The sequence below is a fragment of the Plecotus auritus genome, assembly GCF_963455305.1.
Source record: "Plecotus auritus genome assembly, chromosome: 2".
NCBI lineage: Eukaryota > Metazoa > Chordata > Mammalia > Chiroptera > Vespertilionidae > Plecotus > Plecotus auritus.
Window position 1 is genome coordinate 200846913 of NC_137771.1, and position 20783 is coordinate 200867695.

Sequence of the window (20783 nt, forward strand, 5' to 3'; positions counted from 1 at the left end):
GAAACCGGTTTGGCTCAGTGGATAGAGCATCGGCCTGTGGACTGAAGGGTCCCGGGTTCGATTCCGGTCAGAGGCATGTACCTTGGTTGCGGGCACATCCCCAGTGGGAGGTGTGCAGGAGGCAGCTGATGGATGTTTCTCTCTCATCGATGTTTCTAGCTCTCTATCCCTCTCCCTTCCTCTCTGTAAAATATCAATAAAATATATTTAAAAACAAAATGAGCACTAGAGGAGTATTCTAGCACTTTAAAAAAAAAAAGAAAAGAATATTATCTTTATCTTTTTTGAAACAAAAACAAATATATATATGTATATATATTATAATTTGGCATATAATATATAAACTCAATTTTGCATTTTATGTATTATAAATATTTGTATTTTGTATATGTTTTAAACAAATGTATTACTTGCATTTTTATATAATATATAACAATTTAATAAAGTTATTTGGGAAGTAAGAAAAGTTGATAATCTACACTAATAAAAGAGAAAGATGTAAATTGACCATACATTCACAACACCCACCAGCCAATCAGGAGTGAGTATGCAAATTAACCCAACAACGATGGCGGGTTAATTTGCATACTCAGGAACTGAGAGACTAGGGGCAGGGTGGGACGCTTGTGTCATCGCTATGGTGATGATGCAGGCGTTCCACACCGCCCCAGCCACTCAGGGCCTCTAGGCAGCGTGGAAAGGCGGGCCATGGGGAAAGAGGCAGCTCCAGGCCGGAGCAGAAAGGCAGTGCCGGCAGCCAGGGAAAGGAAGGCCCATTCCAGCACGAATCTTCGTGCATCGAGATTCTTGTAAATAATAAAGAATAAAAATATTGCTGTACAGTGTATTTGGAAAAAATGGCATCTGCAATCAAAATTATTTTTCAATTAATAGAAAGAGAGATAAAATTTACATTAATTCAATTTATTCCCTGTTTTACAGGAAATATTGATGAAGCAGAACAAGAATGGAAAGCAGGATTCCATCGCTGGAACAATTACATGATGGACTGGAAAAATCAATTTAATGATTACACTAGCAAGAAAGAAAGCTGTGCAGGTCTCTAATTAATAGATTTACCCTTTGTAGAATGTTCATTTTCCTGTAAATCAAGGCAAAAATACGAGTAGCTCTCTTACACACCTAGTAAGAAGCTATTATATAGCTGAACAAAAATGCCAGAAGGATAATATCGATTTCTCACATCTATCACTTAGCATTGTACCTAGCATTCCAAAACCCAAAAGGCTAGAACTTGTTTAATTAAATCTCACACTATAAAGTGTGACAATTACTTATATGCATATTTAAATGATTTGTGGCTTCAAACTTTTTTTTTCCAAAAAACTTTACCATTTATTTTCTAAAAAGTATCTGTATCCTATTTTGAGTTGCATTTTTTCCCCTTACCACTCATAAAAGGGTATTACCTTTTTAGAATGAATGAGGTCTTGAAACACTGGGTACTATAATTTACAATACTGTTTCCCCTAAATAATTTATGAATTTAATGTCAATCTGAGTTACAAAATGAAACAGAAAATAACTATCACTTTGTTTTTAACATAAAGCAGGAGGGAGTCTAAAATAAGAGGCTTGGTCTCTTGGATAGAAATAAAATGTTGCTACTAAGAGATAAAGAAGAAAGCAGTACATGTCTGTTTTATATTTTTAGTAATATATATTCTTAGAATCCTCAAATTATATTATTTATTCTTTTAACTCTTGCCCTTTTGAAACTCCCCACTCCTTTACACCTCCCCAAACATGTATGTGTATAAATCACTCTTCCTATAATTCCCCAAAAAAATGTAGATGAGCAGAAGTCTGCAGTCAGAAATCATGTATCATCTGGGATAGAATTTTTGGCTGGACCCAGAAATATTAGTAAAAATGGTTCATTTTTCATAGGAAAATTGTTCAATTGGAAAAAAAGAAGTATTTCTACTTTCAACAGCCAAATTGTATTATTTTTATAACTTAAAAATTACAAAGCCACATGTACTAACTTGCATGGCAAAGGACCATATCTAGTGAATAAATTTACTGTAATTCACTAAAGGGGATGAGTTGGAAGGGAGAAGTTTCAGAAAACAGTAGAACTTGTTGATTATGTTAATTAAGAATTGGAAACTAGCCCTGGCTGGGTGTGGCTCAGTTGCTGGGCAACATCCTGTGCACCATGAGGTTCCTGGTTTGATTCCCGGTCAGGGCACATGTCCAGGTTTCTGGCTTGATCCTCTGGGGGGCATGTAGGAGGCAGTCCATGGATGTTTCACTTTCATTTCACACTGATGTTTTTCTCTCTCTCCCCCTTCTTCCCTCTCTAAAAATCAACAAAATGCCTTAAAGCAAACAAACAAAAAGAATTGAAAAGTAGCACTCAAGGTAGGACAAAGTGAGCCTACAGGTCTGCATACTATTGGTTAAAGCATATTCCATTGTTCATTTTTCCTAAGTGTATCCATGGTTAGAGCTAGTGTGTGTCTGCCATGCTCACTCAGAGTTCATGGTACTTTATCAGCGTTAGCTGTTAGAAATTTACAGTGGAAGCCAAGTCAGTTTTGATATCACTTCAGTACTGCTATAAACAGACTTATTTGGTTGTTGTTTATGGTTCTTCCCTCATCCTGAAGTGAAGAAAAAAAGCAAACAAATGATAGGTGAATTATCAGGCCTTCCATCCTATACCTTCCTGATTTCAGGGGGCATTCTTTCAGGATCTACTATATTTTTCAGAATCACTTGAGTCTCCTTTTGATGTGGAATACTCTGATATATGAAAGGTATCATTTTAAAGGCAAAGTAATTAATTTCTGGCCCAGAAATTAAATTCCACAGATAAATCTTAATGTAATTACTGCTGTGGCATTTTAGCAAAATATTCTAATAATTGGAACCTTCCCAAGATTTCTGAAAAGGATGACAAACTCAACAGTTAATAAATTTTTCTGTTGTACCTGTGTGTTCTCTTTATAGTTTGTTTCAAAATTAGAATGGTAAGAAAAATAGGAAATGCAGGTTTTTTGACTAAATGTATTTAAAGGTAAATTAATAGTGCTGTTTACCAATACAATCTTGGTGGAACCTTCAGACTATCAAAGAATAAAACAAAGACCACCACAATTAAACATATACACCCAGACATGCACACAAAGAGATGCAAATACATGCATTTTTACATATAGGAGTATGTGTATGTGTATATATATATATATATGGCTAATATGCAAAGTATCCCCTTGGGAGTTCAACCAGGAGACCCGGAGTTCACTATAGTGTGCACTGACCACCAGGGGAAGGCGCAGAATGAAGGAAGGCCCAGCAGGCAGCTGGTAGCCGGCAGCCAGGGAAGGGAGGCCAGACTGGCAGCCTGAATACCGTCCAGGCCTAGGGTCCCTACCGGTGGACAAATTTTATGCACCGGGCCTCTAGTAGTCATATAATGGCCATCTATTCAAGTATTAAAAACTAAGGTAATCCAAACTCATCAAGTTGTATACCTTAAATATCTATAGCTTTTTGTATGTCACTGTACCTAAATAAAGTGATTTAAATTTTTTAAAAATATATATCTATATGACTTATATATCTGTAAAACATATGGGGGTTAGGAGTAATGGATTACAAAGATATAGTGGGAAACTATTTTGATTGTGATGATGATTTTACAAATGTATATATATGTCAATCTTATCAAATTGAACATTTTAAATGTCAAGTATATCTCAATAAAGCAGTTTAAAAAACAAACAAAAATAAAGTGTCTTTCCTATAAAAAACTAAGATATACATATATTTTATAAATGTAGATATTAATATAAATATATGTTTATTGTATATAAATATATAATTACTAAAATAATATTAAATTGTTATTAGTCATTTTAGAGCCATTTGTGATATAAAATACACAGTCATTTTGATATGTCATTGGCATGTGCTGCTATAATTGGAAAAAATTTATTTACAAATTAATTAAAGAGAGAAATAATAAACCGATTATATTGTTAGTAACTGAGTGAGGATTATTGTCAATCAAATTATGAGGTTTCTAGTCTCAGGATAATAAATTATAAAAATATATATAATATTGTTAAGAATTCTAAAATCCTTGAAATGAATATGCCAAGAATATAATCTATCATCTATCCATTCATCTATCTATGTGTTATCTATCTAGAATAGCTACTCTCAATTTTAATCAAAGAGGAAAGAAAAAAAACCACCAGATAAATATTAATGGTATAGCTAATTCAACCTGGAATACAAATTCAAAGTCATTGCCATGGCTAACATAACTTATCTAGTGGCCTGGTGCACAAAATTTATGCACAGGGTGATGTCCCTCATCCTGGCCTGCACCCTATCCAATCTGGGACCTCTCAGGGAATATCTGACTGCCGATTTAGGCTGGATCCCACAGGGATCACAATCTGGGACTACTGGCTCCTAACCACTCACCAGCCTGCCTGTCTAATCAACCCTAACCACTCTGCTTCTGGCATGATAGCCCCCAAATGCAACCCCGCCAACCTGCTTGTCCCCAACTGACGCTGCTAGCCTGCTCATCCCCAACAGCCCCCCCTGCTAGCCTGCTCACTCCCACCTGGCCCTCCTGCTGACCTGATCACCCCCACCTGCCCTCCTGCCAGCCTGGTCGCCCCCAACTGCCCCCCCACTGGCCTGCTCACCCCCAACTGCCCCCTGCCAGCCTGCTCACCCTTAACTGCGCCCCCCCCCCCCCCCGCTGGCCTGCTTGCCCCCAACTGCCCCCCCTGCCAGCCTGATCACCCTAACTGCCTCCCCTGCCTGCCTGCTCATCCCCAACTGCTGCGCCTCTTGGCCTGCTCGCCTCCAACTGCCCTCCCCTGCTAGCCTGATTGCCCCCAACTGCCAGCCTAATCGCCCCTAACCACCTCTGCCTTGGCCCCGCCACCATGGCTTTGTCCAGAAGGACATCCGGAAGGTCTCCCAGTCTAATTAGCATATTACCCTTTTATTAGTATAGATACTTCCCATAGCATGACAAAACTTTGGACAGAAGTCTTCCTGACTATAGGCCTCTGACCTCCCATTTCTTAGAGTATTAACTTTAGAAATCTTACAAACGTTAATTCTTTCTCTGGCCCTTGAAATATCTGTAAATCTCCCATTCTCTTGCCAGATTTATTACACAGGAAATGTCTTTCACAAAGACCTAGAAATGATTGCTTTGAATTTAAATATTAAAAAAGATAGTGTCTTCATTGGCCAGTCTCTTGGGCAGATAGGATCCTGACTTAGATGGGAGCCAATTACCAAACACATATGGCCTCATCATAGAGAAAAACATTTGCCATTTCAATAACTCAATGTGTTCAGTACAATTTATTAGTCAACCCTTCCCCAATGTCTTTCAGTACTTCTCCACTAGCTCACCTCAGCTTTTATTTCAGAGGAGTTCAATTTCTATCCTCCATTGTAGTAATCTTGCACAAAATGTCTCCTGCCTGTTGACTTTATTCACTGCAATTTTTACTTTAACAGCCTAAACCAACCTCTAAGATTTCTTAAAGTGCCCAGGACTCAAACACATTTCTATCAACTTTCTATTGCCATGTCAAAAAAATACAAATATTTTTCTTATCACAGATATCCTTCAGGTACAGTAATTCTCTTAACAACTTAATGAAGAGAATGGCAGAACTTGAATTTAGGAGGTGTTGAATTTTTACTAACTTTTTGGTAGTTTTTCTCTAATATATTTTAGACCTTAGGTGGAGAATAATCTGCATATTCCAGAATATTTTCTTCTTCTTTTCTAATTGAAATTTAAGTTTTCATGGTGATATTGTTTTCCTGATAGATGGTTATGGACCAATTCATTTTGCACATAACATTCCTTTTCTTTTCCTTTTTCTCTCCTCTCCTCTCTTCTTTCTTTTTCTGTTTCTTTAATGCAAAGAAATAGCCACAGATCCATATGCTGTGGTCTAAAAGAGACTGGTGATATAAAGAATTGCATTTATATCTGTAATGCAAATTTTCATTATACTGTTAAGACCTTTGGGAACAGACCTTAGAAAATATGATTCCCAGAAATATATGAGTTTTGGAAGGGACAAAACTTGGTTTTCACCACATCAAATGTCTTTAGTCTATAGCCCCAGGCACAAAATAACATTTTTGTCCATGAGGACTCTTCCTCTCCCACTGTTCTTAAAGATATTTTCCTGGTTTTCTTTAGTTGAAATGTGCTATCTTTGTTTTACAATGTTGTAATATGCTAATTTTGAAGTTACTATCTTTGTGCAAGGTAATAAGTGAGTGAAAAACAAATGCTAACATCTGCTATGGCATTTCAATTTTAAACCAAATGTGTGTATAATATTCTCTTTGGTAAGTGAATTAACATTTTCACATAACCATGAAAGATAAAACTTTAATAATCTCCCTTGGAGTTGTCTCTTTGAAGTCATGTGCAAAATATGAAGTGAGAATTGTAACAGAACACTATTCCTTCTATCTTTTTAGATTTCTGAAGATTTCAAAGACAGAGAGTAAATACCATGTCCTCTCTCTCTCAATCCACCTGGCATTAAAGCCAGTTAGAGTGGCAGCTATTCATTTCTCTTAGAGTAGATTTAAGGCTACCAAAGATTGTGTTAAATTCCAGAAGACCTAAGCTTCTTGATCACTCTCTAGCACTGCTATATGGAATTACATTTCATATACATTGTTCAGTACCTGGAAAACATTCTAACATTTCTATGATGTCTTATGATCATCTTTCAACCTTTACTTTAACTGTCACTATTTCTTGAAATAAGAGAATTTTAAATTATGTCTTAATGTCCATCAATTTTAGTACATTTGATTGGATCCCATAGATCCCATCCTAAGAAATTCAATGGTAATAGTTTGGGACATTTTCCCATATAAGGCATTCCTACTCATCAGATTTTAAAAGCAGCTTTAGAGGAGAACTACTTGTACCATATAAGAGGACAGGTACCTGTGGCCCTCCATCTTCAAAACAATGTGTTGGTTGCATGTCTATATCTTAATTAACTATCATCTCTTTTTCTGTCTTATTTATCCATAAAAATGTCAATAGTACATTAACATTTTTTAAAAGTAACTTCATTTAAAAATCTTAGAAAATATAAAAAAGAAAAAATTGTAGTCATACTGACCAAAGATAACTTTTTAATCATATACATATATGAATTTTTATCTACTACAAAAATACATATGCTTACATAACATACATATTTCAAAATGTGTCTCAGAATATACTGAGATAAAGTTTCATTTACTTTTTATTTTTTTATTTTAATGTGTTCATTCAAAAATGCAAATTTAGAGGAGTAAACAAGATTTTCTACCTAAATAACTGGTTGAATAGATTTATCATATTCTGAGGCAAGGAAAGTTGTATGTCCAGCAGGTCTAAATAGAGAAACAAAAGCTTGGTTGAGGGTGTGTTAACTTTCAGATACCTATTAGATATCTAAGAAAGAGATAGAAAAAACACGTTCTTAAATAAGAGGTGAGTTGAAGGAAGATGTCTAGATTAGAGATATAAATTAGGTTGTATCCAACATCAAGATGTTATATAAAGCCATTGGACTGAAGGAGATTACCTAGAGATTGGGTGTAAATCTGGACTGAGCAGAGCCAGCACTCCAGCACTGAGACTTGATTTGATGTTAAGTCTCTGTTAAGCTATGGTGCTATTGCCAGATCTTTAAAACCACAACAACAACTTACTTCTTCCTAAGTTTCTAACCTTGACTCATCTCCCTTCCATCTATAATTCAACAAAATTTTCCTTTAGGAAAAAAAACACACAGCAAGTTTTTTTTATATCTAAGACAATCTTTTGATTAAATTTATATCACCATTTAAATATATTTTCTTCTACTTTTAGAATAAAAGTCTAAAAATAAGTAGAGTTTTGTTTTCATGCATATAACATATATACCTGTTTGGATACTTGTAAAATTTATACATATATGCATACATACATATAACTCACAGGCTAAATAATGGCCCCCCTCCCCTTCCGAAAGACATCTACTTTCTAATCCCTGAAACTTGTAAATGTTACCTTATATTGCATAAAATAATTTTGCAGAAGTGATTAAGTTGAAAATCTTGAGAGGAGGAGATAATATTGCATTATCCAGGAGGGCACTAAATACAATCATATGTATTCTTATAAGACAGAAGCAGAGGGTGATTTGAAACACAGAACAGGAGAAAGAAGGTGATGTGACCAGGCAGAGAGACTGGAGAGATTCAGACCCAAGCTAAGGAATGTCAGCAGCCACCAGAATGTAGAAGATACAACAAATTAATTCTTTCCTGGAGCCTATGGAGAAAAGGTGGCCCTGCTGACACCTTGGTTTTGATACGGTGAAATTGACTTCAAATTTCTCACCTCTTGAACCAGAAGAGAATACATTTGAATTGTTTAAGCCATCAAGTTTGTGTTAATGTGTTATACCAGTCATAGGAAACATATATATAAAATTTCATCAAGATATATCTAATTATTATTAATCTAACATACTTTTTCCTATGTTTTTAAAGGTGTTTTCAAAGCTATTTTTAATCTGCTAGTTAAAATACTGTATATATTCAATTTGTGACAGTTTTCAGGTATATATCTGCTATATTTGCTTGGTCCACTCTACTCTCACTTCCTGTGGCCCTATCATATTTGGGTCCCACTACCTGAATCTGTCCCACTTTAACTTTTCTTGCCCTGGCATGTGTTGGTTGAGCATTGTCCCATGAACCAAAAGTCATCATTTTGATATCAATCAGGGCACATGCCCTGGTTGCTGTCTCAATCCCCAGTGGGGGGCATGCAAGAGACAATGGATCCATGTTTCTCTCTCACATTGATGCTTCTCTCTCTCTCTCTCTCTAAAAATAAATAAAAACATTATTTTTGTTTTTTTTATTGCTTTCCTTAGAAATACTCTGAAGTTTCCCCTCTAAAGTTTGCTCCTCTTCTTAGATTTACCTTCTCTATCTAATCTATTATTTTATTACCACCATTATTTTTATTAAATTTTGTAATTTGTGTTTTGCATCTCATATTGTTTTTATTTCAACTTATTTCCTCTTTGTAATTTGTTGTTATAATTCCATAAATGCAAAAATCCCTTTAATCTTTTAAATAAAATTTTATTATTCATAAATATTCTAAAAATGTCTAATTATTTATGCACTAACAATTTCTCAAGCAAGTATTCTGTGATACAGCCACTTATTTTAGATTAATTATTTTTCCAGAGCCCTATGCTAATACAGTGTTATGTGATAGAAATGTTGAGATAAATTTAGACAAAATTAGGTGGGAATTCCTGGTCTAATCCTTAGGATACAGGTAAAGGAAGAGGAGGCAGATTATATTTAATACAGTTTTAACCTATTAGTGGGCAAATCCTCCATATGGTAGAGTCCAAGAAGAAATTCGAGTGGAAGGTCCTGTCACAAAAAGGGTCTGAAAAGTTTCTTCTCAAGATAGGTGTGGTAGACATAAAATTGCCTTAGCAATGCCCCATTTCAGTTCGCTTTTTAAATTTTATTTCTTTGTTTTATTTCACTTTATTTCACCTTGCATAACCCTGGGATGCACTAGGATTTACCTTCAGAGGTTTGTTTTGCTCTTTGTCTAACTCACTTCTCAGTACTAGAAATATTATTATTTTAAATGGTAGAATCCAAATGCTGCTGATCTGTAGGGGCAAAGATTTTTAATATCCTGGAAATGTACAGGGATATAGGTTGATGTTATGTGTGATAACTGTGGACACCATATCCCTATGCTGAAAAAAGAAGAAAAAAAAACTGTAGGTAAATCAGTGTGACAGAAATTGTTCATTAGAATCTCATAGACATAGATCACCCAAAAAGAGTAACTTCAATATTGTAATATTAACTGGTGAACACACTATTGGTATTAATTATTCTATAGAAAAAGACAATAAAAATGTATATCAACACCATCAGATAATAGTCACAAGAGCTATAAAATTATTTTACTGAAACACAGCACTTACTACATTTTCATTTTAAATAGCACTCTACCAATGATTTTATTTATTTTTTATCATAGGCTCAAAAACTCTGACATGCTTTATATAATTATACCTTTGGTAGAATTTAAAGACTCCTTTTATTTTTCTTTTTTTTTTTTTTTTTAAATATATTTTATTGATATTTTACAGAGAGGAAAGGAGCGGGACAGAGAGCTAGAAACATCGATGAGAGAGAAACATCGATCAGCTGCCTCCTGCACACCTCCCACTGGGGATGTGCCCGCAACCAAGGTACATGCCCTTGACTGGAATCGAACCCGGGACCCCTCAGTCCGCAGGCCGACGCTCTATCCACTGAGCCAAACCGGTTTCGGCAAGACTCCTTTTATTTTTCATGGAGATATGTTTAATTAAGAGTCAAGAGGCATAGTGCTGCTGAGATAAATCAATTCTTGTTGCTCAGACATATTAAATTCACCCAATGCCTCTTTTTTTTCATTGTTTTAAGATAGCCCTGGTTGATAAAGGTCAAGATGAGCATGTGGGGATTACTAAGCTAAAAGATTTTAAATGCTAATTAAATATAAAAAAGGATGTTGAACATAATTAACTTCAAGAATAAACTAAGGAAATCGTGTCTAATTCAATAATGTCTTAAGAAAAATTCCTGCCTCACACAAAATTTCTGAAAATTATTGGTCTCAGAATTCAACTGATTGAAATTAAGAAACCAGCACAGAATGTACATGAAAGTGCTGAAGTAAAAAGGAAGAAAACAGAAAAATAAAGGATGGACAAAAACAACATTAGGAAAGCAAAATTGATTTCATGGAGCAGATAAAAATTGTGGTCAAATAAATTACCATTAAATCTAAAAATCTTAATACTAGAACAAAAGACAGTATGACCAATATGTACTTCAAAGCAGAGATATAAGAATTTAAGAAAGATGTGGTAGGTAACAGAAAGACATGAGTTAGTAAACCACAGGGGGGAAAGTAAGCAGGGAGAAATAATCTCAGCTATGAAGCCTCCTCTAGGAGCAACACAAAAGAGAACCATCCTGGCTGAAAACACAGTGAAAATATGATAGGATTGAAATGCAAATAAAATAAAAGTAAAGAAAGTAAAAAAGAAAAAAAAGATGAATATAAAATATTTAGAAAGGAGATCTAATACACTCAGCTTGCTAAGTGTGAAAATGAAATAAGAGGACAAAAAAAAGAGTTGGTGAAATAATATAAGAAAGCATACATTAAATACAACTTTTTGTCTGTGAATTGAAAAGGGGCACTATTTCTCAGCAAAGAAAGAGTAAAAGTGGTCACATAGTCTAGGAATTCAACAAGACTTAAAAAAATTTCTTTAAAAAAATAAATAAATATTCCATATAAAAAATTTCTTTATAGAAAGATTGGAAAAATAACATAAATGTCCACTAACAGGATAGTATTGAAGCTTTAGTCATAAAATGAAATACCACACAGCAGTTAAATGAGGTAAGTCTTGCTGATATGAAAAATATCCAAGGCTTTTTAATTGGAAAAAGTCAATGTGCATAATTATCTCTGGAAACGCAATTAGAAAGAGTAATAGTGAATGACTCTGAGGAAGGAACTAGCTGGCTGTGATAGAAATTGGAACTAAGAATTTATTTTACATGTTCTATTTTTTAGTGCCTTTTATACTTTGTAACATACATGTACATATACTACCTATTCAAAACAAATAACATGTCATTTTAAAAAGGCCACCAAAGACATATTTATAATAATAATAAAAGGGTAATATGCTAATTAGACCAGATGTCTTCCGGAAGTCATTCCGGACATCCTTCCTGACGAAGCCGGGGCTGGAGGGAAGCCATCCCAGGTCCTGGGTGCCTGCAGGCGGTCCGAGGGAAGCCAGCCCAGGTCCCAGGTGCCGGAGGGAAGCTGGTGACAGCAGCCAGGGGAAGGAAGGCCTACTCTTGCACGAATTTTCATGCATCAGGCCTCTAGTATACATAATGAACACATAGACACAGACAGAGTATGGCGATAGCCAGGGAAAAGGAGAGATAGGTGGAGGCGGACAAACGATGGGGAAAGGAGGATGGACAGAGACTTTGCCTGGGTGCTGGGCACACGATGCAGTGTGCAGATGATGTTTTATTGAGTTGTACACTTGAAGTTTGTGTGGTTTTGCAAACCAATGTCTCCCCAGTAGATTAATTCATTCATTTATTCAATCAGTCAATCATAAGAAAAAGACAGCCAAACCTGTCATTCCATTATTCTCAGGGGGGAAAAGTGCAATAACGACAGCTGAAAACTATACTGTTGTTTTTGGCAGGCATTGTTCAGCAACGTAAAGAATGATGGGAGATAATTCTATCCAACGTGTTAATACCGTCAACTACTTGGAGCAGCATTTTGCAGCTAACTAACCCATGAAGGCAGTGCTTTTCAAAATTATACATTTGGCAAGAGATTTACAAAAGTTCTTCTGTGTCTATGGATAACTGGTCACACCTGCCCTTAACATTTCCAGGCCAAAATGGCTCTTCTGTGCTCTATGGTGCATAACTCTACTGTCTCAACTAAAGCACTGATTCTTTTACAAAAAAAGAAAAAAGCCAGTAGAACTCTTTAAATGAAAATACAATTTATAGTCTTTCATTTCCATAATGGAATGTTAAAACAGGCACTTATAGTTTACTTCAGTCAATTGTAGGATGAGTCAATATCCCAGGTTGTTGGAACAGATAAAATGGATGTAAGGACCTGCCTAGCCAAGGTCACTTCTTCTTCTCATAAGATAAAGCAGCACTGACCACACACTAACAGAATTCCTTTGTCCTTCATGTTACCCATACACACTCCCTTCCTCCATTTTTCTGTTGATAATATGTAACAGGAGGGTAACAAAGAGCAAAAAGTAAGAATACTGATTAGGGTAGCTAGCTAGGTGAATTAGGCAGGCAGAAAGGGAAGAGGTCCAGAGAAGACAGCTGCATCTTGGCCTGAACAATTAAAGCGGCCATAAACCAAGGACAGAGAGGTATCTCTGGCCTGAGCAGCTAGGAGAGCCATAAGGGAGATCAAAAGCAACTCCAACCAGCAACATAAGTGGGGGAGGAAGACATACATTCACAGAAGATAAAGAAAAGTCACAGGCAAAAAAGAGGCCTTTTTAGTCTTTGAGCAGAGAAGGCAGAGTTTCAGTCTCAAGGCTTGGCAGGATGAGGTTGCTAGGTCACAGAGGATAGATGAATGTTGCAAAATAAGGGAAGAGAAAGAGGGGAGCACCACATGAGGACTGAGCTTTGAAACTAATACTGTGTAGCAGAATGGCCAAGAGAAAAGCAGGGGGCGGGGGTGGGGGGGTTCTAGATTAAGGGATAGGGTCTCTAGAATATATAATACCACAAGACAAAGAGAGCAGTGGTCACCCTCTTTAGGGAGGAGAGACAGAGTCTTAGGAGTTTTAGAGACAGTATCTGCTTGCAATAAACTTTTTGTACTTCTCACCTACCACCTTTTGTCCATGATGTCATTCTTCGAATCCATCTGGACAAGAACCTGGGAAAGGAATCACCCTTGCATCCTGCTCACCAAAAAACAAACAAACAAACAAAAAAAAAACTGGAATCAATACTATGCCCAAGAAAAAGGTGAAGGGATTAAGAAACGCAAATTGGGAGTTACAAAATAGTCATGGGGATGTGAAGTACAGCATAGGGAATATAGTCAATGATATTGTGATCACGATGTATGGTGCCAGATGGGTCCTGGAAATATCAAAGGGAACAGTCTGTAAAGTATATGGTTGTCTCACCACTATGCTGTACACCTGAAACTAATATATAATAATATTGAATGCCTACTGTAATTAAAAAATAAAATTAAAAAAATAAATAAAATTGCTACATTTGCAGTTTCTGGAAAACAAAACAAACAAACAAAGAAATCATGTCCGGACAGGTTCTTCGTCAGATAATGAGACCTGTTTTCTGATCAAGATAAAGCTACTTCTTCCTAGAATTTCCACCATACCTGCTTCTGTGGTTTCTGAATAAAGGAAGTATAACTCTTACACATTAGATATTATTGTTGACATTTTTGTTATGCAGCAAAATAATCTCGATAAAGAAAGGAGTGCATTGTTTTCGTTCTGTCACAAGTTCCTTATTTCCATTGCCAACTATCCAGAGGCCTTCCTTAGGGAGCACTGTGATGACTTAGGTTGAGTGCTCATCAATGGTCCCTCAAGTCAGTGTGACCTAAATCTGAGATGAAAATAACAAGACCAAAACCTTCATGCTGTAAACCAAAACTAACTTCAGAGTGTAATAAAGAATGAAAAGCATTTATTTGAGCAAAAGGAGTTGCAGCCCAGGAGACACAGATTCAGGTTAGCAACCTAAATTGTGTTCCGCCAAGACAAAGTGAAAGCAAGGCACAAGTTCCTGCCCAGGTTCCCAGTTAGGTCCATTTTATGTAGATGAGGTATCCAAATCTGTACACTTTCTGATTGGTGTGAATCACACACTTCTGATTGGTCGCCATGGAACAGTTCCGACTGGATTGAGCAGGAACTTCTTTATAAAGTTTACACAGCCAGGCTTAAATGAGCATAGTGCAGGAGGCTGAGAGTTCAAGCTGAAGTTCTTCTTGGTATACAGAGTATGTGATAAACGCCTGTAAGCAAATGGCCACTAAGCTTTTATTATTTATAAAATTTGATCCCTCAATTGACCATGGGGAGTCCATCTCAGGAAATAAATTCCTTCTGGGGTTCACATCAAATGAATCTTTCTTCTTAGGGTTCATAATTCCAATAATCTGAGAAAGCAAATTCTAGGCTAGTGCAAAGACACCAAGGCCAAAATATGCTTATTATGTCTAATAAAAAGTTTGGATCTTAGAAAGGATAGCAGGAATCACAGGAGATAAAGTTGAATTTTGTAGGTTCCTAGAAGAGCATTAGAAATTTGCATTTTGTCTTAAATTCAGTGGAGAGGTATTAGAAGGATAATAAGCATAGGAATGACGTGCTGTGATTTAGATTTTAAAAGATCATTGTGATTGCTGTGTGACAAATAGATATTTGGGAAAGGCAGTCCAAGCAGAAGCAAGGAGACCAATAAGAAGGCTTTTAAAATAGCCCAGACAAGAAATAATTGTGGCTTGAAAGTGAGTAATCACAGTGAAGATCCAAATAAGATAGAATATGCTTTGAAGCTGAAATAATCAAAGCTTTCTAAGTATTGAAGATGGGTGTGAAGAAAAAGGAGAATAACTCTAAGATGTTTGGTTTAATGAACTCAGTGTATTGTGTTGCAGTGACATGGAGCAGCTGAGATGGGGAAACCCAGGAGGCAGAACATGTTTATCTGTTGAGTGTGTAATTCCAGTTTTCTGTTCTGGAGGTGCTTACAATTTACATTGTCTATATTTAAATAAAGCTCATAGTCCTTAGGATGCAGTATTTGATCTTTATTTCTGAGGTAAGAGCATCCAACCACATCTCTAGTAAATCTTAACAAGCATACAAAAGTCCATTTTCAAAACAAACCTGCTATTCCATTTTTCTTTGTTTGAATTACCTACATTTGCACACTTTCCTAATGAAATGCTACACACTATAATCTTTAAGTATATGTCAGTTTCTTTCTAGGGCTTTCCTTAACCCTTATCAGGGACAAGTGTCTTTCCCCAAGCAGTATCACTTCATTTTATTTATACTTTTTAGTATAAGGTGACACATTGGCATTCCCATCAACTCTACCATGAGATCCTCAAGGGTGAGCATATCTCTAATTCATATTAAGATTCCTGGAGACCAGCCCAGTGCATAACTTCACACTAAAGACAAATTATCATATGCACTCATGCTGAAAAAATAACCCACAAGCAGTATTTTCAGACCCATCCACATTCATATAAATAGCAATGTCTCTCTCTAGATACATCTTCAAGAACAAAGGACAAGGGTATGGTTAAAAAAAATCAAAGGTTTAATTTTAAAACTAATGGCAAATGTATGGTTTTATATTTTTAAAACCATCCTGACTTATACGTATTTTTATTTTTGCATTCAAAAACATTTCATTATGGATTTGGAAAAAAGAACACTGTTTTCAACTTTCTCAGCTTCCACTCTTCTGTTGTTAGTAAATGTTGTAGGTCGGAACACGTTATTCCCATTCTAAATTTGCTCATTTGTAATTAAACCAAAATGGTTTCCTTGAAAGTTTCACATAGGGGTCAAGTATATGACAATGATTCAGAGACTAAGAGGCAATAATAGCAGTAAGTCTGCCCAACTGTGAGGCCCATTGTGGAGAAGGGTGCGTGCCAACTGAATGGGTATATGTTCTCTCTTTGCTTCTTTTTACAGTCGTTGGGGTTGTTTGCCAAAAATCTGTATATTGCTGGCAGGCAAGCAAAGCCAATCTAAGCACCTGTGTTGCGAAATTCAGCAATTGTGTGATTGCCATTAGTGATCCATCTGTGAGGCTGGTACTTGCCACATGTCAGTTGACTCACATAAGGTGGGTTGAAGGGAAATTCCACTAGATAAGGATGGGGGGGGACAGCAAAATTAATATGTCACTTGTTCTTTTTCGTGATTGAAAAAATCTATAACAAACATTGATAAAAAGAGAGAATTTTAAAATGTATTTGAATTGATTAGTAATTGGTATTACATGACAAATGGAAAAGGTTTAATGCAAAAAGGGGGAAAAAAGTTTAGGAACAAAGCCTGCACTTTCTTTAATGACTTGTTACACACAAATGGGGTATCAGAGTCACTGGTCCAGCAGAGAAGTAAAAAAATCATGTCTTACAAAAATTCTAAAATGTTAGGTGACGGTCATTATCTTAGACTAGAGGCCCGGTGCACAAAATTTGTGCACGGAAGGGGGGGTCCCCTCAGCCTAGCCTGCACCGTCTCCAATCTGGGACCCCTCAGCGGATGTCCAACTGCCTAAACCATCAGTTCCTGGACTGCGAGAGGACGCAGGCCAGGCTGAGGGGCTCCCCTGAGTGCATGAATTTTGTGCACCAGATCTCTAGTAAAAATATGTTTAAAAATATAAATAAATTTAAAAAGAACTGTGGTTCAGAGAAGTTACCTAACTTAACCATTCAAAAAAAGTGACCTGTTTAATATTCCTTAAAATAATTTTTATTTCCTGTATATTATTTTTGTGGCACTTTTCATAGTGGGGCTTATTAAGCAGTAATTCATAAACATCTCAGTCCCTAAGCTATTGAGATGGTATAATCCAATATTATTGTATTATGAAGTACATGTATGATACTGAACATGTACTAGCTGAGGAAATCAATAAAAGACAAAATACCCATGGAATATGTCAATGAGAAAAAATGAAGGATAAAAACAAATATCTGTCATGAAAAAGTTCAGTTGGAAAATGTCAAATTTGGATTTAAAAAAAAAAACAGTGTTTCTGCCCAAATCTATTAAATTACAAAAATAATACATGCCTCCCATATAGTTGCTTTAAAAGGGCATTTATTCAAGCAAATTCTAGAAGAATGTATACCAAGTGTCTTTTAGTAGTGAGTATATAGATAATTTATATTTTCAGATTTTGCTCTTCTGTATTTCTAAAATACATAACTACTTAATTGTGGAATTAAATACTTGAAAGGGATATTTAAGATGATCCATTGCAAGGATGGTAAACATTGAACTTAAAAATTCCAAAGCCACATGACTTTAAAGCAATGTAACATACTACCATGAAAGTAGTAAAAACAGATATTCTTCTAGATCCTCAAATGCATGAAAATATTAGTTGAGAATGCATTCTTTATGTTAGGGAGTGCTTATTGATTAGATGTTTTTATTGTTCCAACATTTCATTAGAATAATTTTCAAACAGAAAAGTTGAAACAATTTTGCAGTAAAAATTCAATACATATTATGTCTCTGTTGCAATGAACATTTTGCTATATTTGCTTTATAACATATCTGCACATCTACATTCATGTACCTTTCTAAACATAAATTCATCTATCTTATTTATGATGCATTTCAAATAAAGTTATAGACATCAGTATAATCCCACAAGTACTTCAACATGCATTTTATTAATCAGAGTTCAATATTTGTTTCCAGTGCTTTTTCATTGTTGTTTTTGAAGTAAATTTCAGATACAATTCAATGCATAAATCCTGAGTGTCTTTTTAATGAAATCTGACAAATGTATCTAAATGTTAATTTAAAAAAGTCATGAACTACCATATGATTTCACTTATTTGTGGAATCTAAAGAACAAAATAAATGAACAAGCAAAATTGAAACAGACTCACAAACTGGTGGCTTCCAGATGGGAGAGGTATTGTAAGGCTGGGTGAAAGAGGTAAAGAGATTAAGAGGTACAAATTGGTAGTTACAAAATAGTCACAGGGGTTATAAAGCACAACATAGGAAATACAGCCAATAAATTTTGATAATTATATATGGTACCAGCTGAGTACTGGAAATACCATGGGAAACACTTTGCAAAGTATATATTTATCTAACCACTATGCTATACGCCTGAAACTACTATAAGAAGTAAACTGAAAAAAAATATATATATATATAATAAAAGCAAAAAAAGAGAGAGAGAGAGAGAAATTGATTCATATTGAGGTCATCTTCTTACTGTTATATTCTCAATAGCTTTCCAGGTTGGTGGATTGAGGGTTATAAATAAAAATCAAATTCCACATTACTGAATTGTATTTTATGAGCAATTTCACCACTTATTAGTTTTCATTAATTATTAGATTTCTAAGTTGCAAGCAACAAAAAAACAACTCAGGTAGATCTAAATCTTTTCTGTCTAAGCCAAAGAGAAAGTTATTGAAAAAAATATATTGAACTTATATGTTTCAATGAAGAGCATAGAGAAAAAAACCACCAGGAGTTGGAAGACCCAGGCTTGGAAGTGAGTGGAGACATGGGCTAAGGTAATAACTAGTATCTTTAAACCTGGTCAGAGGAAGACATAATGTAACAGACACTGAATACTGCCACAGCACCACGTCAGCACTGACAAGGATGAAGTCTAATAGACATGACTGCCTGAACTACCATGGCCCAACATCAAAATCCACATCAAGATACACAGTCCATGTGAATGTCCCAGTGGCCCACCTGAGTCACATGTTCAGTCACATATCCCTTGTTGGGGAGTCTTGGAATGTAAGAATTTAGTATTTTTAGCTCCTCCAGTATGTGCAGCAGGCTTAGCATCCCAACAAGAACCATAAAGAAAGAAATTATTTAACTACAGTCAGGAATTTCATATAATTGGTACCAAAATTTTTTCAAATATCACTAACATACATCATTTCATTATAACCCTATAAAGTTGTAACCAGGCCAAACCAAACATTCTTGTTTTATGGATGAGGGAGTTTTTTAGACAACTGATATTTTGTCAACTTGACCTTAATACTACATTTTCTGGTTTGACTTGTGAGTACTTGTCAGATTAGAACAGTGAGACCTTTTTTTTTTTTTTTTTTTTTTTGGTACAGGGCTGCAGGGCCCATGGTGGTTAGACTAGGAGAGGTAACTTATGGACACCAACTAAGCCAGATGGTTCCTTACCCAGGAATCTAGACAGTTAATTTCGATTATGGCATCTCTCTACAATTGAAGATTCTGAACTTGAAAACTAAAGGTAGCCGTTTTCAGCAATGAGAGTAGGTTGGTCAGTAGCAAGACTGAACAAGAAAATAACCCAAAGTAATTACTGAAGACACAGACCTAATGACAATTATGTTGGTGGTTCCAGTTCTTCTCCTGAGACCTGGGCACAAGATGTCCCTGTAAACTGTGAATTACTTGTATATTTTATTCTGGTATTAACTTTTGCTTTTTGATTAAGCAATTCCCAATGGGTTTGTTATTTGCCAGTAGGAACTATAATCATTGTATTAGTAACTAGAGTCCCTCAGCCCAACACATGAAATACATGCAAGGGTGGGGTCCCTAGGCCTGACCGACAATCAGGGACTACTGGGGCCAGGCTGATCAAGGCCAGGCCAGGAGCAGAAGGAATGGACACCAGACACCAATGCTGCCATTGTCAGTGCCCCACAACTATGCGGATCCCCACCTCCTGCCCTCCTCCTTCCCTCACCATCCTGTTGCCACTGTGGTGGGTGGGCAGCAGGCCGATCGAATACTGCTGGCTGTGGGGAGAAAAAGGGCACAGGAGGTTGGCTGCCAGCCCTGAGAAGGGAGCCGGCCCTCAGCCCCCCTAGGAAAGGGGCTGCGTCCACTGCCACCCACCCTCGGTTCCGGTTCCCCATCCCAGCCTGGGACCCAGCCCCAATCAGGCGATCGGGGCCTGTTGGCCAGGGAGAGGGACTGTGGGAAGTTGGCCATCCAGAGGAGGTTGACTGTGGGAGTGCACTGACCACCAGGGGGGAAGCTCCTGCGTTGAGTGTCTGCCTCTTAGTGGTCAGTGCACATCATAGCGACTGGGCGTTCTAGTCGTTTCAGTCATTCTGATCACTTAGGCTTTTATGTATATACTAGTGGCCTGGTGCATGAAATTCGTGCACGGGGGGTGGGGGGGGGGGCGGTGTGTTCCTCAGCCCGGCTTGCACGCTCTCCAATGGATGTCCTACTGCTGGTTTACAAGGATCGGGCCTAAACCGGCAGTTGGACATCCCTCTCACAATCCGGGACTGCTGGCTCCAGCCACTCACCTGCCTGCCTGCT

At 36.6% G+C, this 20783-nt stretch overlaps 1 protein-coding gene across 2 annotated transcripts in view; it reads left to right on the top strand.

Moving 5' to 3' along the window:
- BCHE (butyrylcholinesterase) overlaps positions 1–12498 on the top strand; it is a 66230-nt gene extending 53732 nt beyond the window's left edge. Inside the window, exons 4-5 of one of the 2 annotated variants that reach the window (XM_080657804.1) lie at positions 943–1059; positions 12375–12498. In XM_080657804.1, the coding sequence (XP_080513930.1) occupies positions 943–1059; positions 12375–12400 (143 nt within the window). In that variant the 3' untranslated portion in view covers positions 12401–12498. Of the gene's footprint in view, positions 1–942; positions 1060–8210; positions 9194–12374 lie in introns of those variants that run through there. The other variant, XM_080657805.1, reaches the window with a different exon arrangement.
- Positions 12499–20783: the final 8285 nt, after the last annotated feature.